General features: G+C 40.2%; 1 protein-coding gene across 2 annotated transcripts; it reads right to left on the reverse strand.

Moving 5' to 3' along the window:
* Positions 1 to 539: 539 nt before the first annotated feature.
* adam17b (ADAM metallopeptidase domain 17b) lies at positions 540 to 24,487 on the reverse strand. Of its 2 annotated transcripts, none has more exons than XM_036130455.1 (18): positions 24,115 to 24,487; positions 21,367 to 21,499; positions 21,147 to 21,280; positions 18,372 to 18,460; positions 18,118 to 18,301; positions 15,633 to 15,763; positions 14,786 to 14,872; positions 14,600 to 14,710; positions 12,834 to 12,978; positions 12,649 to 12,725; positions 12,428 to 12,580; positions 9,344 to 9,543; positions 9,169 to 9,272; positions 7,760 to 7,894; positions 6,715 to 6,845; positions 4,723 to 4,890; positions 4,585 to 4,641; positions 540 to 3,097 (listed from the first exon to the last, which is right to left on the reverse strand). In XM_036130455.1, exons 1-18 carry the CDS (start codon positions 24,206 to 24,208, stop codon positions 2,705 to 2,707), a joined length of 2,526 nt encoding a protein of 841 aa, XP_035986348.1. In that variant the 5' UTR covers positions 24,209 to 24,487; the 3' UTR covers positions 540 to 2,704. The 2 variants fall into 2 exon arrangements, with proteins under 2 accessions (XP_035986348.1, XP_035986347.1); XM_036130454.1 differs by having other exon boundaries at positions 12,649 to 12,740; positions 24,115 to 24,484.
* Between the last annotated feature and the right edge of the window lie 2,247 nt (positions 24,488 to 26,734).

The following is a 26,734-nucleotide window of genomic DNA, read 5'->3' on the forward strand; positions in this document are numbered from 1 at the left end:
TTTTTAAACATTTTTAATTAATTCTTCTTATGGGGTTTATAAATCACTATGTAGTTATAATAATGTCAATACAAACAATCTTGCAGTTCTTCAGCAAAATTAAATCTTATTTTATTACGTATTTTGATTTCTTCTGGAACATATAGTATCTTAAAACCCAGACTATTAATTTGAAACCATATTGTTCTAATTACATAGCTCAAAACATTAAAATACTATTTTTAAATCAGAGTCTAATATCACGGCAGTTCAACTTGTGGCGTATTGATCTGGTCGGTTCAGCAGTCGGTTTGTTAATCAGGATGTTCTGGTGTTAATGATATTAACACAGAGGTTCTCGCATGTTTTCTGCTGTTCTTTTAAAGATGGAATATATATATATATATATATTCCATTTTTTTCCACATTTATCACCGTTTGTGTTCAGATTTCTAGTTTCAGATAAAATAAACTTAGCAGGTTTTTCTCCCCGTTTTCACACTTTTATTTAAAAAAATAATGAAAAACACGTAGAAGGTTTTCTGAACAGTAACTTTTATTTTTCATGTAAAAGCTGCAGCTTTAAAAACGACTTTTAGACAAAGGCAAACATGTAAAAAAAATGACAAAAACATAAAATACTGACAGAAGTGGTTTTAACACTAGAACAGCTGTTTAATACAATAAAACACAAAAATATGAGCCTTGAGGAAAGCTGGTTTTCTCCCAAAGTTTGGATTAAATCTTTGGTTTCGATCCGGACTTTTATAAATCTCAGTTTATAAAACATTTTCAGGATATTTAAAAATATTAACCATGTTTAAAATATTTCCAGATGAGATTTTTTTTGTTTTGTTTTCAACCCAAACCTGTTCAGTGGCTTCATTTAATGACCCGTGCTGAAAATATCTGAAATTATCCCAAAGAGTAAAATACTAACGTCTCCCATTTCAGATAAAAAGCGGATGAGTCAAGTTTTAGCTTTAATCCCACAGAGGATTTTAAATCTAATCAAAATAACACATTATCTGAATAATTTGTTGCAAAACTGCCCGAAAACCCTGAAAAAACTTCAAGTTTATTAGGAAAAAAAAATAATAATTTTGGAATAGTTTAAGCTTTATTCATGCTGGCTCTCTTATTTTGAAGGGAAAGGGTTGTTGGCAGAATTTTTAAAGTAATTTTAAACAAATTCCAGATATTTTAAGTATATTCTAGTTACATAGCGATTTTGGTTTTTCTGGTGTTTGTGTCAAAAGTGTTAAAAATTTCCACCTGAGATCTCAGGCGGTGCAGCTGGTGGCTCTGTTGCCTCGCAGCAAGAAGGTCCTGGGTTCAAATCCCAGCCTGGGAGTTTGCATGTTCTCCCTGCGCACACACGGGTTCTCTCAGGGTACTCCAGCTTCCTGCCAGAGTCTAAAAACGGTTTCTTTTCTAGGTTTGACACCGGGGACCCGTCCAGACGATGCGTTTTATTATCCTCTGCTGCTCGTTTTTATGCAACAGCAGTTTTATTCCTGCAACATCTTCAGATACAGAAACCTGGAATTGTTGTAATGAAGCGATTTAATTCATGATCTCCAAACTAGATTCGGTATTTTCAGGTAAATCTTGTTTTATTGTCATAAGGTCATTTTATCGCGGCAGGTTTCCGTACAACATCTCAGGCTCGTTTAAATCTGTCTCCCGTCATCTTGAGATGAAAATAAAAGCTTGTTTTGCTGGAAAATCTTTTTTCTTTATATATTTTTTAACAGTTTTTGTTATGTTTAGAAAATAAAAAGGTGACACTTGTTTTTCACATATTCTCCGACCTGCTGGGTGAGTAATGAGATTTTAAACTCATTTTGTCCTAAAATGTTCTTTTCCTATGTCTTTTATTATCCTAATGATCTTGTTTTGTTGCTATAATTGTTAATTTCTCTCAGAAACGGTGAGATACGAGAGAAAAACTGTTTGGTTTCCAGAAAAAAATCTAAAATCAGAGCCGGTACCGTTGTTCTCGTCTTCCAAAGATAAATTTTTTTAGAGTCAGATTAAAAATAAGAAGATTTTTTTTTAAATTTCTTCCAACATTTAATCTTAGAAAGTCACATTTCTTTCCCGTAGAAACTTAAAAACGCAGGAAGCACAAATTGATTCCGTATTTATCCAGACTTTCACGGCCAGCTCAGCATTAAACTGTTTTTAAATTATATCAGAGCTCCTAAAAGCATCAGAATTAAAGTTAATAAATATTTAAGATATAAAGTATTCTCCTGATTGTCTGCGAGGAGTTTTAAACCGATCCGATTTCCGGTTTAAACTTTAAAGCTTTAATTCTGTAATATAAATATCAAGTTATTACTGTCCAAACAAGGAAAAATGTGGGTTTTCACACCAAATAAGTTAAAGATATGAAACAGATTGTGTTAACGCTGGAGTGCAAATTTAAACAGTTTGTACCTTTAAGGGGTGGAAAATGAGTCGCTGTAGAACGAAACACAGAAAAATGAACGGAAACTTATTAAGAATTAGTCAAAACAAAAATAAAACGGATTAATTAAGCACCTCCATCATCGCGTGTTTGAGGCGTGATGCGTTCAGGGACCCTCGTTGTCCAGCAGCTGCTGAGCGGCGCTTAAAGCAGACGGACGACGTTTGGCTCGTTATCTGAGGCGTCATCTTCAGGGGGGGGGAGTTTAGAGGAACGATGAGGGGAAACGGCGTCCCCTGGTGGTGCGTCTCAGCACTGAGTCTCCTTGCTGTCGATCTGACGCTGCCTCTGCAGGCGGAACAGCTTGGATTTGTCGCTGCGGCTCATCGGGCTCCTCCCCGTCAGGTCCTCGAACGACCGGCGGGGGTCGGCTCCGGCCGGTCGCCCGAACGCCTCCTGCAGCTCCTCCTCGCCCAGGTAGGAGTCCAGGCTGGGATCCTCCAGGATGGTGGCCATGTGGGGGGCCTCCGGCGGCGGCGGGGAGGAGGAGGAGGAGGAGGCGGCGGGGCCGGCGCTGAACACCGGCGGGGAGCTGGGGTGCTGCGGGCTGACGGGTGCCAGGCGCACCGGGGCGGCAGCGAAGTTCAGAGGTTTGAAGATGCGCACAGAAGCAGAGTCCAGGCTGCTCAAGAGCTCGGCATTCTGGGAAAGAAAAGGACTTTCAGTCAGTTTTTCCTTTCTCCTGAAAGTTATCTGGGACTAAACAGAAGCAAACTGGAGGAGTTCCTCAGTTAATTAGTTAATTGGTTAATTGGTAAAGGAATTAACCAATTCCTTTACTAATTAACCAATTTTTTGGGGGGAAAAGACCTTATTTCTGGGTCTTTTTCCCCCAATAAACTGTAAACATGGTTGTCTTATAGTCAGAGGTGGGTTGTAACTAGTTACATTTACTCAGTTACATTTTGAGGAAAATGTACTTTTAAGAGTAGTTTTACTGCAATGTACTTTTAGTCGTATTATTACTTAAGTATCGCTACTCTGGCTAGTTTCTGGCTACTCTTCCTGCTGTGAGTAACTTCATGAATAAAGAACAAACTTGTTTTAACCAAAAATGGACCAGAAAGACAAAAACCTGGAGTTCATGTTAAAGTGAGACCTCCTGTTTGTACACAAGCTTTGTTATTTTAATGTTATTTTTTTATCTGCTGATCATTGAGCTGTTTGGAGGTCAGATAAACATACAGCAAAAAGTAGATATTATTACTGGAAGTACTTTACACTGTTCTAACATACTGTATATACATTAACTGCTTTAAGTACTGCTTTCAAGTTTATTGATGGACAAAATAGTGTCTTTTGTCTTTAAAATACCAGAATTTGCACGTAACTGTATATTTTTGTCTGTCCAGTTACATCATTTTTAAATATTTAATCATCAGCTGTTATGATTAGTTACTCAGTACCCGAGTATCCTTCTTACTGAATACTTTTTACTTTTACTTGAGTAAACATATGTTGAAGTACAACTTTTGGCTACTCTACCCACCTCTGCTTATTGTACCGTCTACATATTCTGGTCATTATTTTGATAAATTAGTGGATAATTGTTGAAATCCTGCTTGTCTGTCTAAAATCGTCAGTGTTGCTATTGGTTAAAACAACATTTTGTGACATAATTTGGAGAAACTGGCTGCTGTGGGAATACGGCAAGCCGTTTTAACATTTAATCAGTAAGCTTAAGTATCTGGCGTTATCTTTATGTATCTTTAGTTGTAATGTCACTGTGACTAAGATATAGCTAATGTCATTCTGACGACTTTAAACTAAATTACAGATATTTAGGGTGACAAACGACACATAAAAGGCAAAACTCACAGTTTGAATCTAACTTGGTGAAACCTGAATCCGTAATTAGAGCTCTGACCAGTCAAAATAATGCTGCAGATGTCAGTAATTAACATCCAGGGTAGCAATTAAAAAAATTCCTCCACCTGGAAACTGAGGCGTAACTACCGCTGCTCAGTCGCTATGATTCAACATGGCGAATCAAGCTAGCTGCTCCCCCCCTGTTTTTAAATTTGTCTGGATAATGCTTTCACACGGGGGCCGGGCCGTTATAATCCCGGTTCTCCGTTCTTCTAACCAGCTGTGCTGCCTCTGGGCTCACGGCGGACGCTCGTACTCACGCTGGAGAAGAACAGCGACTTGGTGGTCTGCTCGTACTGCCTGTCCATCTTCTTGTCCTGAAAGCACAGATTGGGTCATCACGCAGGGCAGCAGCGAGGACAGAAGGGACGGAGGCGGACGTGACGAGTGATACCGACCACGCAGTGGACCAGGATGCTGAACGGAACCCAGAACAGGAGCGAGAACGCCACCACCGAGCCCACGATGTTGTCGGCCAGGAACTTCCTGAACGTGTTGATGTCGAGTTTGTCGATGAAGTCCCAGAGGCGCTCCACCACGTCCTGCACCTGCTTCATGCACTTCCCCTGTACAGACGGTCAGGTTAACCACAACCAGGGTCCGATCCGTGGTTCCCACACACATCCCCAGCTCTGCTTTATATTCTGGAGGGCACAGAGCAGTTAAAAGGTCCGGATTCTGGGCCCGGTTCCCCTTAAGGCCGGGATGCTAGCCGCCTTATTTTCAATGGAAATACGGACAAAGTCAGTTGACTTTTTTCCCCCCGGTCGGTCACTTCCTGTCCCTGGCTAGCTAGCTAGCTGAAAAGCGGCTAATGCAACAAGAGTTCGTACCGAATTACTCGTCATTGTGACTCTGAGGAGGACCGGGGTCGTTTGTCCAGGAAGAGGCGGTCATAATAACGGGTTTAAAAAGGTTTACGTGGAGCTGGACGGTTTTAATCGTGTACAAGAGACAGTGTTGTAGGACTCAAGTCCGAGACTCGAACTCGAGTCCGAGTCGTTAGCTAAATTTAGAGACTCGGACTCGACTCAGATTTTTTTTTTAATGACTTGGACTTGACTCGGACTTGAACACTGGAGACTCGAACCTGGACTCGGACTCGAGGCATAGTGACTTGACTACAACACTGACAAGAGCTGCACCCTACGTCCTTTAACACCGATACGCTGACAAATGAAATAGAAATAAAGTTACAGCTTCATTCTAAAGCTAACTTACATTTTAACGTGACAAACATGCATTAAGAGCTTTGAGACCGCACATCATCAGATTGGTACAATTTCAAACTTCAAGCCTAAACATTATGAATAGGCATGACGTCTTGATATACCAAAATTACCAAAAAATACCAAATATTTAGCGCTGCTATCTTTGTAAAATTAACTGAGCAGCAATCTAATTACAACGAGGCAACAGCCGGTATGTTTCTGACGATTCAGTCATGAATAGTTAGAGGCTCTAGCGTTGACCTGATTTTTTGTAAATGTTGCCGCGACAGTTTTCCGATCAGTCAAGCTAACGCTAAAAACGGAAGATGGACCCATATTTACTTCCGCGTTCAAACATAAGGTGGACAGAACTTGCCAGGAAAGAGGAATGTTTCTGTGAAACTGAGAACCAAAGGAACCAAGTTCAGGTCCGATCTACCGATTGGCTCGTTTCGTTCCTGGGGATGAAATCAGTGACCGGCTGCAGAATTTGGACCCAAAAGCCAAAGTTCTCCTTTGATCCTAAAGTTTTAGCTGTACTGGTACCTTTTAGTGATTACAGTGATCAAGCAGCCGCCAGGAGGAGACGTATGAGACCCTCAACAGAAAGGGGAACCCAGTAGGGCTGGACGGTAATTTATTTATTTATATATATATATATATATATATTTAATTACCGTCCAGCCCTACTGGGGCTTTTTTTTTTTTTTGATTGATTGATTGATACAAAGAAAAAGGTCAAAAAAAGTTCAGTAGAATAACAGTTTTCCTTCCTTATGCATTCTAGCCATGTAGGTTAATATTAAATCATTACATTCTCCCAACCAATCACAACACAGACCCAGGAACCAAGCTCCGCCCCCTTCACAGAGTTCAGAGGGCACAGGTTCTTATTTATTTTTTTAAAACTACCAATTTTGGTAAAAAATTGGTTGAATAAAGGGTTGAGTTTGAATTCAGAGTTTGTGTCTGTATCTGAAAATAGATCAGTAACTAACAGCATAAATTGACCAGGGCTGCACTTAAAATATATGTATATCAATATCGATGAATATGATTTCTATTTTATCGTTGCGCTTTATTTCCATGTCGTCTCGCCCTAGAACGCATCCAACCCCCCAGAATGCAAAGCAGAGATTAAGAAGGGTTAGATTGTGATGTTCCGGTGGATTTTCTCACCGCTCCGTCGCAGAAACCCACGGTACACGGTTTGCCTTTACGCAGAAACACAAAGTCGCCTTTGTCGTCGACGAAGGGGCTGCAGATCCCGTTGCTGCGGCGACAGCACACCTTACAGGACGAGTTCGTCTCTGGGGAGAAAAACCCATAAAAAAAGGTCCAATTAGACGGTTTCAGGTCAAAGCTTCGTCTTTCTGACGCATTTCCTCTTGGTTTCACAAATTTACAGCAACAGCATCAAAAGTTACACGTTAAATAGCGAATAAATAAAACAAATCTATGCAAGTACATGACAGGGAATCTAAAATTATTATCGTCAATAATTCTAACAATAATACTGATAATTAAAAACATCAAATGTTATTAAAGTGATAATAAGATTATTGCTATTATCCATAATATTCTGAAGTGTAGAATTAACATTAAGACTTTTATATCAAATAATTAAACAGGTCATAAATGAAATGATATGGTGTTCTCTAGGGCTGTGCATAAAAATCGATATAAAGATTAATATCGATATTTTTAAAAACGATTTAATATCGATATTCTGGCTTTCAATATCGATATACCTCCCAACCTCCAGGGGGCCTTATTACAGCGCAACCATTACAGTTCACAGCGAAGGAGAGCAAGTGAGACGAATTTGTGGAACGGCCGACAGGATTTTAGAAGCGCCTTTGTCCCTAAAATCAGATGTTTGGGCACATTTTTGGTTTCTGTGACACGTTAAATGCATTGAAGCAAATGCACTTTATTTTCCTGTTAATATGTCTGTGATCAATAAATAGAACATAAACATAATATTTGGCTGATTTTGGTGATTGAATCACTGAGCATTAATTCAAAGTAATAAATATCGATATTGGAATCAAAGCAAGCTGAGCCATGTATCGAGAATCGTATCGAATCGGCTCATCCTAGATGATACCCAGCCCTAGTGTTCTCCCACGGCAGCGTTAAAGCGGGTCAGAATAACCAGAACCGCTCCGTCCGACCCACGTCTCCTCCACCAGAACCATTCTGACCCGATGGTTCTGGTTACCGTTGCAGGCGCAGGGCTCCAGCTGCAGCGCCACCTGACAGAAGGGGACGCACTCGCCGCCGCGGCATTCTCCGTTGTCCAAACACACGGTTCTGTCCGGGGCGTTCCCCGGCGGAGGACACTCGCTGCTGTTCCCTGTGGACAGACGAGACACGGAGCCAGAATAAAGCATCTGCTGGAAAAACGTCTCCAACGGCGCCGCCACGGACCGCTTCTCAGGAGGAGTGAATGCTGCTTGGAGAGACTTGATGCAACCTGCTGGGTTTCCTTAGAGAAGAAACTTTCTCACCAACCTGGAGGATCTGATGGAGTCTGACTTTGGAAAGAGTCTTGATTGAATTTAATTTAATTGAATTTTGGGTTACACAGGCGAGCTGCATCAGAACCCCGCTTACTCCCACAGCTATATATATATATAATAATTTGATTTTTACTTTAATACTTTTCTGTTTTATTTTCCTTTTCTAATCATGTAAAATGCTGGTGAAGATTCTCAGTCATCCAGGTCATGGTCATTCCAAAAAAAGGTAAAAAACAAAGCAACTGGACTAGTTTTCTGTAGTTGAAGACGTTTCGCTTCCTGGAGAGGAAGCGAAACGTCTTCAACTACAGAAAACTAGTCCAGTTGCTTTGTTTTTTACCTTTCTTTTGGAATTAATCATGTAAAGCTCTTTGCATTGTCTCTGTACTGAAATGTTCTATACAGATAAATTTGCCTTGCCTTCTAGAAAAGGTGTTAGAAACCCCGCCCCCAAAAAGAATAACTTTTAAATCGTTTTTATTGAGTTATTACGTTTTTAAATCAATTTAAATATTTTGACGCCATCTCTGTCTTAATAGCCCTGTTGATTTAAAGAAAAACAATAAATATAAATTATTAAGTGGACGGTGAACTGTTAGAGGTATGTTGGGGTTTCTCCAGATCATCTCATTAATTTCAACACAATAATGCAACAAAACCCAATTTAAACCCATATATTAGCTCTGCTGCCCACTAGTGGTCAAATATGTTATTTATTTATTTTTTAATGGATATTTTCAGGCAGGAGGTCAGACTGGACATCGACTGCTATCCTACAGGAAAGTCAAAGGGCGGCGTGATGAAGGGCTTTATTAATAATTTAGGGATGAAAAAAATCATCATCATAGGCACAAATGCAGAGCGCTGAAGATTAAAAGAGGCTAAGAGGAACCAACTGCTTTCCTAGCAGCTTAAAAACTGCAGTTTAATAGAAAGCTGGTGATGATCAGCTGAGGAGCTGAAAGCGGAGGAAGCAGCTTCCTTGTTTTTTTTTTTTAAGCGGATCTTGTGACTCTGACAGAAGCAACAAGCTTCCAACAGTGACGTTATTCTCTGCAGCTGACAGCGTAATAAACGCCTCCATGCATGAGTCCCTTCTGGGTCTCACCTGTGCAGTAGGAGTGGCCCTTACAGGTGGCGTCGATGGGCTCCTGGCAGACGGCGCCTCTCACCTGGAACCGGCAGTCCTTGCAGCAGGCGCTGTTCCTGTCGCTGAACAAAGACACGGCGGGTCAGCGGCGCTCGGGTCGGCGGCGCGGCCGTCCGGCGGCGGAGAAACGCACCTGCACTGGGCGTCGCCCTTCAGCCGGCAGTCCTGGGTGCAGCAGCGGTCCGAGTTGGAGCGCAGCAGGCCCGGGTCGCACTCCTCGCCCTGCTCCACCCGGGAGTTCCCGCACACGTTGACGTTGCGCTCCCTGAAGCAGGACGGGGCTCTGAAGCGCAGGCGGTTCACGATGGAGCGCTTACTGCAGTTGGAGAACAGCTGAGGAGGAGGAGGAGGAGGAGGAGGAGGAGGAAGAGGAGGAGGAGGAGAACCGCTGCGTGAGGCACAGAACCGGGACCTTTGTTGTTTCTGGGTCAGGGAAACTGAGGAGCCCCTGACTGCAGACTGCAGATCACATGGACCTTACCAAGCTCCGCCCACAACTGACCTAAAAAATCTTAAGTCTCACAAACAAAGCCTCGCGGCGCTTTAATTCTATGGAAGTTTCTATGTAAACATGGCGTCTTCCACTTGGACTGATTCTTTGCGGAGTATTCCCGACTCGATTAGTGCGTCATTTCTGCCTGATTTTGAACAAATATCATCTACAACAATGGACAGAGGAACTAACAAGTTCATGTCATCATTTTTGGATGAGTTAAAGGTATTTGAGCCACGCGATGCCTCCAAAGTTGTGCAGGTCACAGCAAAATGCTTTCGGTCGATGAGGAAAACGGCAGACCCTCAGCATTAATATAGATGTGGACAAGATAACTGATGCCTATTGTTCTTGCAAGGCTGGGTAAGTTGTGCATTCATCGTTTTTTCTGTTACTTTTGAAATCAGTGGATAATTCCTGTGGTTTGTTGGCAAATGTTTGTGTGGCTAGCCTGATACGCTGTACTTGGTGCTAGAGTGGCTAACACGAGGAACAGTTTCGTCCAAAGCCTTTTCTGCTAAAATAAAATATTTAGTGTATGTCAGATACACTGTCCTGCCTACTTGCACTTTCCGATGCTCTTTTTCGTGCGCGCCTAGCTGTATGCACTCGCGCTCCGTCTGCTGGTGTCGGATAAGGATGGGACACCGTTGGCCCATCCCCGCCGACAAAATGCTAATAAATAAAAAAATAAAAAGCAATAAGTATTATTTCTTTGCGTTAAGTATTAAAGCAAAGCAATAATACTTACACCAGCACACACTCCCTTGTTCTTGTTGATCCTACGAAGGTTGAGCTGCTCGTGTGGTCGTGCACAAGCTTTGATCCAAGCCCGGCATTCTGCTCCTGATTTTGGAAATCTGTGAATTTTCCCACCACAAATACGATCAGGATATCTGACATCACCAGTACAGATACCCCACTGGCAATGGAGAACCATTATTTTTCGATTGTTGATTCGAAAACTTTATGCCGGTATGCTAGTACAGTAGTAGTCTAGCACTACATTAGCTTGTGTTTGTGAGACTTCTTCGCACGTTGTAGCCACTCTATGACGTAGAATGGGCATCAGCCAATGAAAAGCGGCCCCTCTGGTAAGGTCCATTGAGACTCGCTTGACTCCATTTTTGGCGCCATCTGGTGGCGGAGACCATTCAGTGCATTCACAAACAGCAATGCATCACCTATGGCCAGCTTTTATTTTATTTATTTATTAATTTTTTTAAAAAGTGATTGACGAAATTACAAGAAAATCCCAATCAACACATGCATATTAATATTAATATACGCCAGCTTACATATCTATATATGAACTTGAACATAAATAGAAACTACTAATAAAAACAAAAAAAAACTAATTCCATTTCATAAACCTGCAAGTATAACCTCAGATGTGACTTTGATTAGATCTTTTATATATAGATCTCTCTCTAAGATAATATTTAAAACAAAGTTTTATAGCTTTAGGCTCTGGTCTTGTGGATATTTATTTATTCCATTTATGCAGCATATCCCCCATTATATATAGAGACACATCAGTATATTGTTGGATGGTGACACACCAACGGCAACTAAATGCACCAACACCAGACTTTTCCCATTATATAAATATATATATTTATTTATTATATATTTTATTTGTCCCTCCTTATTCAGTTTCAAATGTGTTCCAAGTGTTTATGCATGCTTTTAAAAAGTCGATGGTACTTTTATTTACCAGTAAGTACTTTGCTGAAAGCCTGTCCGATGAATATATTTGTGTTGATTGCGATTTTCTTGTAATTTTGTAGCTCACTTTTTTTTTTGTGGAATTGTCTGTCTGAAAAAATATTAATTAAATAATAAAAATAATAATAAAGAGCTGACCATAGGTGATGCATTGCTGTTTGTGAATCTACTGAATGGTCTCCGCCACCAGATAACGCCCGAAATGTAGTCAATAGACTCAATGTGGGCGTGGCACCTGAGTGAAGTTGCCCCCCCCCCCCCCACCTTTTCCAAATTGACAAAATTGGTGTCAAACGTTTGTGCATCAAAAAAAGATTTTCCCAGGTTAAAATTAAATTATTCATATTCAAAAGTTAGCAGCTTATAATTTATATGAAAGTCACAGTTTCAGCATGAACAGATGTTCACCGACCTTTGATGACCTCTACAAACTATTATTAACATCATTAAAATGATAGCAGTACAAAAATGTTATATATTTTAAAGTATATTTATGTTAAATATTTTATATTTTAAAATTGTATGTTTTTGTATAGCAAAAATTTTATTTGTACTGCTATCATTTTAATTATATTAATAATAGTTTGTAGAAGTCATCAAAGCTCAGTAAACAACTGTTCATGCTAAAACTGTGAATTTCATATAAATTATAAGTTGCAAACTTTTGAATATGAATAATTTAATTTGTACTGCTATCATTTTAATGATAATAGTTTGTAGAAGTCATCAAAGCTCAGTGAACAACTGTTCATGCTGAAACTGTGAATTTCATATAAATTATAAATTGCTAACTTTTGGATATGAATAATTTAATTTTAACCTGGAAATAAATTATAGCAGCACAAATGAAAATTTTTGCAGCACAAACGTTTGACACCAGTTTTGTCTGATTTGAAGAAGGTGTGGGGGAGGGGCAACATCACTCAGGTGGGCGTGGCTTAACGTTACGGTCTGCAGTCAGGGGTACCTGGGGAAACGCGGTGGCGGCGGCGGCACCTTGTTGTTGACGTGGTCCCCGCTGACGGCGATGGGGTACATGACGTACTTCCCTCCCTGGTCCTCCGGCGGGGCGCAGTACGCCACGTTGTCCGGGTCGTGCTCCGCCCCGAAGTTGTGTCCCAGCTCGTGGGTCGTCACCAGGTCCGCCTCCTGCGGAGACACGCAAGCCGTGAGCCGAGCGCCGCGTTTCAGACCACAGAAGAAGAACCCGGACTCACCTTGGTCAGGATGGTCTTCCCGTAGTTCTTGGTGCTGGTGAGGCCCGTGTTCAGGTAGATGGATCCGTGTTTGTTGGCTGTTGAGGGACAAGCTGAACAGCAGGACTCGTTAACACAACGCCGCCGCCGCCGACCGGAACCTGCGGAGCGGAGCGGAGCGGAGCGGAGCGGAGCTCGGGGCTTACGTTTGGAGCAGAGGCCTCCGGGGAAGTCCGGTTTGCTGGACGCCACGTAGGCCAGGCCCAGCGTGCCCTCATCAAAGTCCTGGTAGGTGAAGAGGTGGGCCAGGCAGACGGAGGAGGCGTTCTCTGCGATGTCCATGCTGAACTGCTGCAGGGGGGGGGGGGGGGCAGACAGGAAGCCTTCAGAGACGGCAAACCTGCAGCAGCATCTAGATCCCTACGATACGTCCATCTTTATCTAAAATGCATTATTCTAACACGGAAAACGCTTGACATGGTTTGGTTATTAATATCTCCAATAAGATGTAAGATTATCACCAGAATGGTTCAAAGGAATTCGGAAAGCGCTGAAAATATTCACGCCCCTGATGAGTGGATGCCAAGAAGCCACTTTTACACTGCAAAAACGGAACTAAAAATAAGTAAAATTTTCTTAAAAATAGTGTATCTGTCCTTGATTTGAGCAGGTAAACAAGATGATCTGCCAATGGAATAAGATTTATGCACTTTAAATAGGAACAACTCATCTCCATTATCTTATTTCAAGTGCAGGATGTATAATTATCTTATTTCATGGGTCAAAATACTCATTCCATTGGCAGATAATACAATTTACCTAGTTAGTTTAATGAGATTAAATTTAACGGTAAATCTATAACGGACGATAATTCAATAACAATAAATACACTGCAACAAACTGAACTAAAAATAAATAAAATGTTCTTAAAATGTGTGTATTTTTCCTTGATCTGAGCAGGATCTGCCAATAGTATAAGTTTTTTGCACTTAAAATAGGAAGAATTCATCTCTATCATGTTATTTCAGGTGCAGTGTATCTAATTATCTTATTTTAGGGGTCAAAATACTCATTCCATTGGCAGATAATCTTATTTACCTGCTCAAATCTAGGACAAAAACACAAATTTTAAGAACATTTTATACATTTTTAGATCCATTTTTGCAGTGTATCGATGATAGAAAGAAAAAGGTCAATATAAAGTTCACTAGAATAACAACTTTCCTTCCTTTTTCATTCTAGCCATGTAGGTTAATATTACATCATTACATCCTCCCAACCAATCACAACGCAGACCCAAGAACCAAGCTCCGCCCCCTTGTTGAGAGTTGAGAGGTTCTTTTTTCTTTCTTTCTCATATATAAATAAAGGGTTGAGTTTGAATTCATTGTGTGTTCTGTGTCTAAAAATAGATAATTAAGCAACAGCATAAAATGACCAGGGCTGCACTTAAAATATGTTTTTAATTTGTTGATAATTATTGATATAGATCAAAATGATTTCTGTTTTATCTGTAATCTGTAGCCCAGCTTTTCCTGACCTGCCTCTCTACACTGCAAAAACAGAACTAAAAATAAGTAAAATGTTCTTAAAATAAGTGTTTTTGTCCTAGATCTGAGCAGGTAAATAAGATGATCTGCCAATAGAATACGATTTTTGCACCTAAAAAAGGAAGAATTCATCTCCATCATCCTATTTCAAGTGCATTATATCTAATTATCTTATTTTAGGGGTAAAAATACTCATTCTATTGGCAGATAATCTTATTTACATGCGTTAATCTAGGACAAAAACACTAATTTTAAGACCATTTTACTTATTTCTAGATCCATTTTTGCAGTGTATACCGCCTCGGCGTGCAAACCTGCTGCTGAAATAATTAATAACAAACGACCTTTTAAAGCTTTCTGCACGTGTTTTTTTTTCCCAGCAGGCCTAGCGAACGGGACGTGTTCAGGGCTAACTCTGTTACCTCCAGCAGCTTCTTGACGTCCCAGACGTCTTTGCCCTCCACCGGGCTGCCCTCCATGTTGAAGTGGCTTTCCCCGGGTCCGACCGCCGTGGGGTCCTTCTGGATGATGATCTGCCGGCAGAAACACAACGTCCTCACCATCGCACCTCAACCTGAGACGTCTCCACCGCCGGGACGTCTCCTCACCTCCTGGATCTGAACGCCGTAGCCGCTGAACTCCTCGTCCCACGACGTGTTCCTGTAGATGTCGTCCACGCGGTCGATGAGCTCGATCTGTCAGAGGGGCAGAGGTGAGCGCGGCGGAGCTGCCGGCATGAAAACCAAAGCAGCGTGGCGGCGCTGACCAGGTAGTAGGGCTGAACGATTTTGGAAAATAATCTAATTGCGATTTTTTTTTCTTAATATTGCGATTTAATGCGATTTTTTTTCCAGTTTAATTTATCATGTCTTTTTAAACAAATACAAACAACAAATCAATTTGTTTCCTCGCCGTGTGGATTAGTTGATAAAAGATCCACAGCATCTAAACTCAGAGCAGAAATGATCGCGTTCTGCCTACAATATATTTCAACCAAAATTGCAATTTTGACTTTTATCTGCATTAACCACAAGCAACAAAATAAATAAAGATGTTTGTAAACAAGGACTATTTAAAACAAGAACTTTTAATGTTTCTATTAATCAGAATATTATTTAAGAGAACAGCTTTTAGTTGATTTGGACATCAATCCTTGTTGAACATAAAGTGCAACCAACAAGCAAGTCTATGTATTAAACTGACTGACCTGTACTTAATGCTATTTATGATTATATAAACTCTAAAACAAGTAATAAAATTAGATTATCTCACTGCTGCAACTGTCTTCCCTTCCATGTGGAGGCAAACCCACTTTAAACATTTTACCGACACCTAATGGACGTGTCTAATTCCCTAATTGTTACATAGCCAAAAATTGCAGACCTCTGCGATTTGGAAATTGCGTTTTTTTAATTTACGATTATATTGAAAATGCGATTAATTGTTCAGCCCTACCAGGTAGTTGATGGTGGTGCTCTCCTCGCCTCGGCCCATGTGCTTGTAGAAGCGATAGTCGGCGACCAGCAGCATGGGACACGTGTTCTTCTTGTGGTCGTAGACGTGGCGTTTCCCTCTGAGCGCGGACTCTGCGCACACAGACAACACGCTCAGGTTCTCCTACACAGACCAGAGGCTCTACGCTGCTAAAAGCGAGCAACATCTTCTTGAAATGAGTGCATTTGTCCTTGATTTATTTATTTATTTATTTATTTTCACAAATCAGAATAGAAACTCAGAATACATCAAACACCCTTGAAATAACGATACATATCAGTGATAGAAAGAAAGGGTCAATATAAAGTTCAATACAATAACAGTTTTCCTTCCTTTTTCATTCTAGCTATGTAGGTTAATATTAGATCATTACATTCTCCCAACGAATCACACTGCAGACCCAGGAACCAAGCTCCGCCCCCTTTGTTGAGAGTTGAGAGGTTCCTTTTTCTTTTCTTTTTTTTAACACTTTCTGATATATAAAGGGTTGAGTTTGAATTCATTGTGTGTTCTGTGTCTAAAAATAGATAATTAAGCAACAGCAAAAAATAACAAGGGCTGCACTTAAAATATGTGTTTCTACCAGGGCTTTGAATCGATTTTTTTTCCCCACTCGGTTCGTTCCGAACAGAAATGGAATTATGAAGTTTCCGGTTATGAGTTCCATCAATAAATTGACGTTCCCGAACCGGTTAATTTCGTTCCTTTCGTTTGACAAATATAGCTACTGATATTGTGTTTGGAATGAGCGTTTTACTTAACGCTGGATCGTAATTGACCTCTTATTTAAGATGTGTAGCTCTAGTGGAGACACCGCTCTCTCTCCATTCAGTCAGCGAATGTGTGATGTGACGTCACACAGGAAGTGAACCTCAGCCGTCATGGTAACGTGCGCAGGAAAATAATTACTTTTTTTTTTTAGTTAATTAGGCAACGAAAACTTTGAGGAACGAAATAAAACCGGTATTAACCGGTTACCATTATTTTTAAATAAGTGTTCCAGTTCCAGAACATAAAAAATAACGTTTCTGGTTTCGTTTCTGTTCCTAGTAAAATACAAAAAGTTCCCGGTTTTCATTTTCGTTCATTGAACCGGTTCAAAGCCCTGGTTTTTAATTTGTTGATAATTATCCATCAAAATGATTTCTGTTTTATCTATAATCTGTAGCTCAGCTTTTCCTGACCTGCCTCTCTACACTGTAAAAAGGGAATTAAAAATAAGTAAAATGTTCTTAAAATAAGTGTATTTTTCCTTGATCTGAGCAGGTAAATAAGATGAACTGCCAATAGAATACGATTTTTGCTCTTAAAATTTAATGAATTCATGCGCGGACTCTGCGCACACAGACAACACGCTCAGGTTCTCCTACACAGACCAGAGGTTCCACGCTGCTAAAAGGGAACTAAACGTGAGCAACTTCTTCTTGAAATGAGTCTATTTGTCCTTGATTTATGTATTTATTTTATTTATTTATTTTCACAAATCAAAATAGAAACTCAGAATACATCAAGCACCCCTAAAACAACCAAATATCAGGCAGCTGACATTATGAAAGACATTTCACTCAAGAGAGAGAGAAAACAGAAAAGAAATGTACAGTAAAATTATTTTTTACATTTTAGCTTTCAGATTTCAGGGAGTCAATATTTGTCCTTTTTTTTTTAGATAACAGTATTTTTTTCAAAGACTTTCTACCATTTATTTCTGAAAAATTCCAAATGTTTTCCATATTCATTCCGTAGTTTTGCACCACGATGCCGAAAAGAAAATTGCAATTGAGTTTTAATACTTAGTGGTAAATGAAAAGACAAAACTAGAATTATAAGAATGCACTTACACTGATCAGCTTTAGAGCTCAACTCAAACTATGGATGAAAACAAACCAGTCATGTGACCACTAAATTTTTAACATTTTCCTTTTGATGCTTATATTGTATATTATATGTTCATTCTTATGTATTTGCCTGCCTAGGGACTACGGATGAAAACTAGCTTTGTAGCTATAATCCGGCATATTTACATTTGTTTTTTTACTGATGTACATTAATGTGCTCTGACCCTATTCAAATAAATAAATAAATAAAACTTGGCCATTCTTAACAAAATAATTCTTGAAACTATCAGGAGACTGACCTTGTTTTATCATAAAAGCAAAGGTACATGTTTGATAAATATTAATTTCATAAATATTCAACAACTGTAATTTGAAGAAAAGGTAATTTCTTATAGGAACAACTCATCTCCATCCTCTTATTTCATGTGAACAGGTCTAATTATCTTATTTTAGGGGTAAAAATACTCGTTTTATTAACACATCGTCTTGTTTAGCTGCTCTAATCAAGGACAAATACACTGATTTTAAGAACATGTTGCTCTCTTTTAGTTCCCTTTTTGCAGCACAGGTTGGGGTGTGAAGCGGATTCTGGGTCTGACGTCTCCACCCACCTTCCTCCTCGCCATGGCCGCCCGTCATGGCGGCTCTGACGCCCTCAGGCAGGAGCTGGGAGGATTCGGACGCCACGTATCCGCAGACCGAGGGCCGCCGCAGCCTGCTGATGTTCCTGATGTCCTCTGAGCGGTACACCAGGAGCCGGCCGTCGGCGGGCGCCGCCGTGAACCGCCACAGAGGCTGCAGGAACGAGCCAGGTTAAAGGTTAAAGGTCACAATGCTGCAGGAATGGGATCTCTTAAATCTTCACCTCAACGTTGTACTCGGCCTCGTCAGTCAGGATGTGAGCCGAGAACTCCCGGTCGTCTATGTGAGCCTGAACACGAGAGTTTTCCTCCCCTGGAAGAGAGAATGCACCTCGTGAAGGATCATTTCAATTAATCAATCAATCAATCAATTAATCAATCAGTCAGTAATTTCAATCAATCATTTCAATCAATCAATCAGTCATTTCAATCAATCAATCAATCAATCCAATCAATCAATCATTTCAATCAATCAATCATTTCAATCAATCAATCATTTCAATCAATCAATCAATCATTTCAATCAATCAATCAGTCATTTCAATCAATCATTTCAATCAATCAATCATTTCAATCAATCAATCATTTCAATCAATCAATCAATCATTTCAATCAATCATTTCAATCAATCAATCAGTCATTTCAATCAATCAATCAATCAGTCATTTCAATCAATCATTTCAATCAATCAATCAATCAATCCAATCAATCAATCATTTCAATCAATCAATCAATCATTTCAATCAATCAACCATTTCAATCAATCAACCATTTCAATCAATCAATCATTTCAATCAATCAATCATTTCAATCAATCAATCAATCAATCTCCACCTCCAAAGACGTTCAGCTAAAAGCTCATTTTCTAAATTCTTCGCCGGGTTTTCGGGGTCGTCTGATCCGCCGGGGCTCCTGTCACAAAGCTAGTCGCTCCACTCTAAGTGACGACGGTCTGAAACGTTTATAGATCGTCGTCCAAAGCGATCGGAGGCAGAGTCGTTCGTAGCAAAGAGCTTTACCTGCCAAAGCGACTCGGCTAAGCCAGCAGCACCGGTGAAGCTTTGAGATTTCTGCAGCTACCGGGAAAGAAAAGCATCAGAGCAGCTTCCTGGACCATCAGAGACGTCGGACTGAGAGGTTCAGCTGCCAAGAAGACGGGAGCGAGAGCCCGCCACCAGTGCAGAGCTTGCTCAGTGATGTGGAGAAGACTTTTGGACGAGAACGGCAGAAAAAGGAAAGCGACGGACAAGAGCGGACGGCAAAGTGAAGCCGGGCGTAAACCGTACGACATTTTTAATCGTTGTACTCAGAGCTCAGACTGTACGATGAAACCTCAGCATTTAAAACTTCACATCTCTGTTCTTAATGTACGTCTAAAACCAAACGTCAGAGCCGTAGAGAGGTGGAAGCCAAATGTAAACAGTAGAAGAAGAAAAAGTGTGGATGCTCTCTGTTAAACATGAGGCTCACTAGAATAAAACGCGCTGCCTTGGTAATTCTACGAGTTTCTCCTCCGTAGTTTGACTCCATGTCACATGTACCGCCGCCATGATTCTCTACACTTCTGTTTTCATCTGAGAAGAAGAAGAAGAAGAACTCCCTTGTCTGCACATGCTCAGTGCGCGAGGTTGGGGGAAATCGGCTCGTAGCTCTGCTTCACCAGCAGGAGGCGCTCTCCATCACCTCAGGAGGGCCGACTGAATGTCAGACATGTTTGATTTTCATCCGACCGTCTGATTCCTGATGGGGAGGAGGTGGTGAGGATGATCGCCCCTCGTTACGCCCTGGATACGACACGACGCAGCTGAAACTCGACACGATCCAAAAGATTCTCGCACGACTGAAGAATCGGCCCAAAAAGAGCAAAAATCGTACAGTTTAAGCTCGGCTTTATTTTCTCTGAGGAGTCTGTTTGGGCCGTCTGGAGAACAAAGAGCTGACTACACTGGATTTGGAGCTCAGCTTTACAGAAATGTTCTAGATTAGGGCTGGACGATATAGTATAAAAGCATATCGATAAAATAGAAATCATATTGATTAATATCGATAATTATCAAACCAATTAAAAATATACATTTTAAGTGCAGCCCTAGCCATTTTATGCTGTTGCTTAATGACCTATTTTTATATAAATGGGTTCAAACACAACCCTTTATCCAACCAACTTTTTACGAAAACTGTAAGTGTTAAAAAATAAAAAAGAACACGTGCTCTCTGAACTATCTGAAGGCTGATGGAGCTTTCCTGGGTTTGTGATTGGTTGGGAGGATGTAATGACTGTAGTATTAACCTACATGATAGGCTAGAATGCACTGTTCTTTTATTGAACTTTTTATTGACCCCTGTTTCTTATATTGAACCATACATCTATCGATCGATATGTATCGTTATTGAATTATCGTCCAGCCCTATTCCAGATAGTCATTTATCATCGTATCGGGTCAGAGTTGATACGTCTTCGACCCCACGATGCGCTCCACAGCCAGAACCTTCCACAAAGCCTCCCTGATCACTTTCCTTCTCGCCTTTTCATCAGTTTCTGCAGAATGTTGCCGCTGCATTATATTTTCTCCACTTTATGCCGTTTTTTAACGCCTAAGAAATTACTTTGTGCCGTTCTCCTGCTACTTCCCCCTGCACAGCTCGGCCAATCGGCTTCGGCAGCACGCAGTCACGCTCTCCAGAGCTCCGCTAACGAGCCAATATTGGAGTTTTTAAGGCAGAGAAGCAGCTAAAAGTTGCAGGACAACGGTTCTGGAGGACTGGAGTTTTGAGACGACTGCTCCAGAAGCTCTCTGTGGACCACGTCTTCGCCTTTGAAATGATTCATCTTTGGATCATTTCGATCTGGAAGACTCAGAGAGAGAATCATTCTTTAGATCCATTACATTCATTCCCAACGTGAATCCTGCAGGAACAGCTTATAAAATAATGATCTGATAAAGCAGATCTGCCTTTCCGGCTCCGATGAGGAGCTGGAACCCTGAGGAACACCTCACCGATGACGTGTCCCGTGAAGTAGTTGTGTCTGTTGACCGGGAAGCTCCGCCTCTGGCCGCCCTCGTCCTGGACCACGGCCCTGAAATCCTCCGTGAAGATCTCGTTGTTGGTTCTCAGGTAAAGTCTGAAGTTCCTGCAGTCGGGAGGGAAGAAGAAGAGAACAGTTTTACGCTTCGGACGACCGGCACAGAGGAAGGCAGGCGAAGTTCTGGGTCTGACCTCTGCAGGGCGTTGAAGCTCAGCAGCTTCTCCACGTGCGACTCCGTCTGGACGTCCCGGCGCCGCACGGAGTGGGTCTGCAGGCCGGAGAAGGGAAGCACGTCGAAGTCGTCCAACACGGAGCGCAGAGGTTCTGCAGAGGAAGTTCACACCAGAGGTTAGGGCTGAACAATTAATCGCATTTTCAATATAATCGTGATTTAAAAAAACCGCAATTTCCAAATCGCAGAGGTCAGCAATTTTTGGCTATGTAACAATTAGGGAATTAGACACGTCCATTAGGTGTTAGTAAAATGTTTAAAGTGGGTTTGCCTCCACATGGAAGGGAAGACAGTTGCAGCAGTGAGATAATCTAATTTTATTACTTGTTTTAGAGTTTATATAATCATACATAGCATTAAGTACAGGTCAGTCAGTTTAATACATAGACTTGCTTGTTGGTTGCACTTTATGTTCAACAAGGATTGATGTCCAATTAAATTAAAAGCTGTTCTCTTGAATAATATTCTGATTAATAGAAACATTAAAAGTTCTTGTTTAAAATAGTCCTTGTTTACAAACATCTTTATTTAGAGGCCATTTTTGTTGCTTGTGGTTAATACAGAGAAAAGTCAAAATTGCAATTTTGGTTGAAATATATTGTAGTCAGAACGCAATCATTTCTGCTCTGAGTTTAGATGCTGTGAGTCTTTTAGCAACTAATCCACATGGCGACGAAACAAATTGATTTGTTGTTTGTATATATTTTAAAACACATGATAAATTAAACTGAAAAAAAAAATTGCATTAAATCGCAATATTAAGAAAAAAAATCGCAATTAGATTATTTTCGAAAATCGTTCAGCCCTACCAGAGGTTAACGTCCATCTAGCAGGATAGCGACAGGAATCAGGTAGAAGAAGCTGTAACCTGGTGGTTCTGGGTCACACATACGATCTTATCTGGAATTACGTTTTGCAGACTGAGAGCAACAATACCAGCTGTGTCCAGAACCTTCTGGTGGTTGACATGAACATCTGGACGGGGCTAGAGTGCATCTGCAGAAGAATATTGGCCCTTTTCTACTCGACTGGACTCGTTTCTACCCGTCTCAACACGGTTCGGGTGTTTATCCATTACAACCAGGTGCTTCGCTACAGTGGGTGGGGTCATGACGTGTTTGTAGTCAATTACATTTTATTTACTGTATCTTTCAGACTATAAGTCGCACTTTTTTACAGTTTGGCCGATCCTGTGATACCATGTTATTCAGACGGAGTTGAATAAGTTGCCTTACTAGATTAAATGTCAGTTTTTGGTCTTGGGATTGTGTGAAATAAATGTTTAAATAAATGCGACTTATAGTGCAATTTATAATCTGAAAAATATGGTGTATATAGCTCCAATTCACATCCCATCATCTCAAGGCTCTTTCTAAAGTCAGACTCCATCATATCCTCCAGGTTGGTGAGAAAGTTTCCTCTCTAAGGAAACCCAGCAGGTTGCATCAAGTCTCTCCAAGCAGCATTCACTCCTCCTGAAAGAGCGTAGAGCCACAATGGACAGTCGTCTGCATTGTTGATGGCTTTGCAGCAATCCCTCATACTGAGCATGCATGAAGCGACAGTGGAGAGGAAAACTCCCCTTTAACAGGGAGGAGAACCTCCAGCAGAACCAGGCTCAGTGTGAACGCTCATCTGCCTCCACCCACTGGGGCTTAGAGAAGACAGAGCAGAGACACAGAAAGCGCAGAAGCTCACATTGACCCAGGAGTACTTTCTATGTTAGAGAAGACAGAGCAGAGACACAGAAAGCTCAGAAGCTCACATTGACCCAGGAGTACTTTCTATGTTAGATGGTAATAGAGGATGATCTGCCTCCCATGATGATGTCACAGCTAACAGAACGTCAGACCAGGTGTACCTTCTATGAAGAGAAAATGACAGAGAACAGAAAGTTAAAAGTTAAAATAACAACAAACAATGCAGATTGGAGAGCAGTAGGAGAACTCAGCAGAGAGAGAGAAATAGACCCTGATGTCCTCCAGCAGCCTAAGCCTATAGCAGCATAACTATAGAGATAGCTCAGGGTAACATGAGACACTCTGACTAGAAGCTTTGTCACAAAGGAAAGTTTTAAGATTAGTCTTAAAAGTAGACGGGGTGTCTGCCTTACGGACCAAAACTGGGAGTTGGTTCCACAGGAGAGGAGCCTGATAGCTAAAGGATCTGCCTCCCATTCTACTTTTAGAGACTCTAGGAACCACCAGCAGACCTGCAGTCTGAGACCGAAGTGCTCTGTTAGGAACATACGGGGTAATCAGAGCTCTGATATATGATGGAGCTTGATTATTAAGGGCTTTATACGTTAGAAGAAGAATTTTAAATTATATTTTAATCTGATATTTCAGTAAAAGTTTTTCAAGCCTAGAAAGTATTAATTTTCAACAGACATATTTGATCTTAAAGGTTTTTTTAATGATCTCTCAGAAAGAAACTATTTCTTTGGATAAAAAAAAAAACCTTCTGAAAATTTTGCTAACATCCCAACATTTTGAGGGAAAAAACGATTTTCTGACACAGATTTACTTTTTAAAGCTTGAAATCCACGAACTACTCATAAATATGTCTTCAATGTTTATTTAGTTTTAACTTTCATACCTAAAACGCGTTTAGTATTTTTGACACTAACTGCCTGCCATACATCCCCTCACACCAACTTTCTGAGTGAACTACATCCAGTCAGGAGCTTTTTATGTGAAGCACCTACCCAACTCCTGCTGCTGCTCCGGTGGAGGCACAGCCGCCTCCGGTAGAGAGAGAAAAGCAGCAAAAAGCGTAAAAACGACGAGTTTGAGTCCCATGCTGGGCAGCTTGGCTCACGGGCTGAAGCGGAGGACGGAGTCCCCGAAGGTCCGCTTCACATCTGACGGATCAGCCGCTAATTCCCGACTTTAAAACTCGTTTTTTTGGACGAAAACAAGCGAAACATCCGCGTCCAGATCAGATAAAGTCATCGTTTGGTACAGAAAACACGCAAAGAGAGCGGCTCCAAGTCCGCGGAACCAGGAAGACCGAGAGCCGATCCGGAAAGTTAGCGAGGAGCCGGGAGGCAGGGCGGAAGTAGGGTTTTTGCCCTTCAGAGTAAAAGCATTGTGATCAAGAGCTTTTATTTAAAAACAAAATCCAATGCATTTATAATATAAGCAATCATCACAGAGGATGGAAAAAACAAACGCCATGATTACAATTTTAATTTTACTTAATTAACAACGATAAAGACTTGACCAAAGTCTTGAGTAACGCCTTAAAATGAGTGAAAATCTTTCAGGTCCAAAGGGGGAAAAAAGTTATTTTGATCATAACCACTTAAAAAACAACAACATTTGCTTCTTGGAACAAAAACTAAATATATTTATGTATATTTATAAGGCATCAGTACTTTAAATAAACAGATGGAAACCTCCAAGAGCTTTATCTTGAATAGAAGCTTGTTTTTTTTTTGTTTTGTTTTTTACTATGATGTTGTTTTAATTACATTTTATGCACAACTAGAGGTTTATATCATGAAAATGGAAAGTTAAGTTGTCTTTCTTAGGAAATGTGAAACTCAAGAAGCTAATTTGTGCCCAGTCCAGAATCGTGTGGAACCCCAAAACTTTTATTCACATGAGCAGCTCTAAACCAGCTGGAAATACAATAAAATTCTTTCTATCAGAAAATAACGTGTTGTATTTTCTCTTTCACAATTCTGCTCAGTTGTGCCCATTAGACACAAACTTGGTCGACATCTTGAGCTCTGGAGCCTGGAAATGGGTGAAAAAGAAGCCAAAGTCCAAAGGAAAACCCTGAAAGAGCTACATAACAGTACATCACAAGGCTTTAGCTTGTTCTTGAATAGTTAAATTATTAAATACTTTATTGACTTACATAAACAGACGATTACCTTGATGAAATTCCTTTCCTATTCCACCCATCAGTTATTTTCATATTTGGATTGACGGGGATAAATGGTCCATCCAGATAATTTCAGCTTAATCTCAAAGTTTAAGTTACTTAATAATTGCTTAATAATTTGACTTTCTTATTAATTTCATATTTATTTATGAAAAATCTTGAAACTTAAATTAATCCATATTTTTCTGCATTTTCTTTAAATAGTACATCTTAAATAAAAATTTGTTTTCAGCATTACATTTTGAAGAATAATTATGTTTGAATTATTTTAGTGTTTTATCATCTGTTTGCAGTCTCTGCTGACTGAATTTCATTGAAATGTAAGAATAATTTTTTTCTTTATATGTGACGTATTCTTGCAAACTTGGGGAAAAAAATCTAAATATTCCAAGTTTAACTTGGAATATTTAATCAGATAATTTGTTTTAATCAGACACTTTTGTTTTTACACATTCTAAAATATATCTTCTACATCATTATATTGCACCAAACTCCAATAATAAACCTGTTTCTATTATATTTTCTGATTGACAAACTGCAACAAGCTCTAAACAAATTTAATTCCTCATCTAAATATTATGCAGCCTCTTATTTAACAATCGGTGAATTTAAAAATATGCAATTCTATAGCTTTAAAGAGCAATAGATTAGAAATTAAAAAAAAATGTAATAAGGTACAAACTCCTCCTTCAGAAAGGCTTTTATTTCTGAAAGTCCACAGGACTTCTTTGTTGGTGCTGACATGAACTTGACGTGCTGGAGAAGGACTCGAGGTGTGAGTTCACTCGTGAAACATGAACCCCTTCATGGTGGTCGTGATTTCATTTAAAAAATATATATTAATAAATCAAACTTTAAAAGCTGAAATATAAGCAACAATAAACAACAAGTCAAACAAAAGTGACTCTTGTTGGGACGTTATGTAAGAGAATATAGCGGAAACATCTGGCGGCTCTATTTATAATCTCTGATCTCATCCAAATCCGCTTTTACAACGAAGGAGCATAAAATCTCATAAACTAGAGCAAAGGAAACATCACAGAAATGAACAAAACACTGATAATCTAACGGCAAATAAATAAATAAATACAAATCAAAAATGTAAAAGAAAAACAGAATATAATTCTTGAAGTGTTGCTTTGTTAAAACTCAACGTTTTCTGAGGAGATTCCACGCTCAACACATTAGAGAAGGTTCTTGAATGTTGGTTCAGTTTGACGGGTTCAGGAAAAGTTTCAAAAGCTCCCCAAAAGTCCCGGCGGTACCAGACAGGTGTTGCAGTTCGTACGTCGGACTGTTGGTGGCAGCCGCGTTACCTCTAGTCTGCAGGAAACCAACGAAGAAGAACTCGGAAGCGCTCCTCTGCTCCACATGATGGAGCGGCTGCAGACATTAAAAACTGTCTGAAAACAAAGACAAAGCCGCTAAATCTT

This window comes from Fundulus heteroclitus, unplaced genomic scaffold (assembly GCF_011125445.2).
Source record: "Fundulus heteroclitus isolate FHET01 unplaced genomic scaffold, MU-UCD_Fhet_4.1 scaffold_36, whole genome shotgun sequence".
Lineage (NCBI taxonomy): Eukaryota > Metazoa > Chordata > Actinopteri > Cyprinodontiformes > Fundulidae > Fundulus > Fundulus heteroclitus.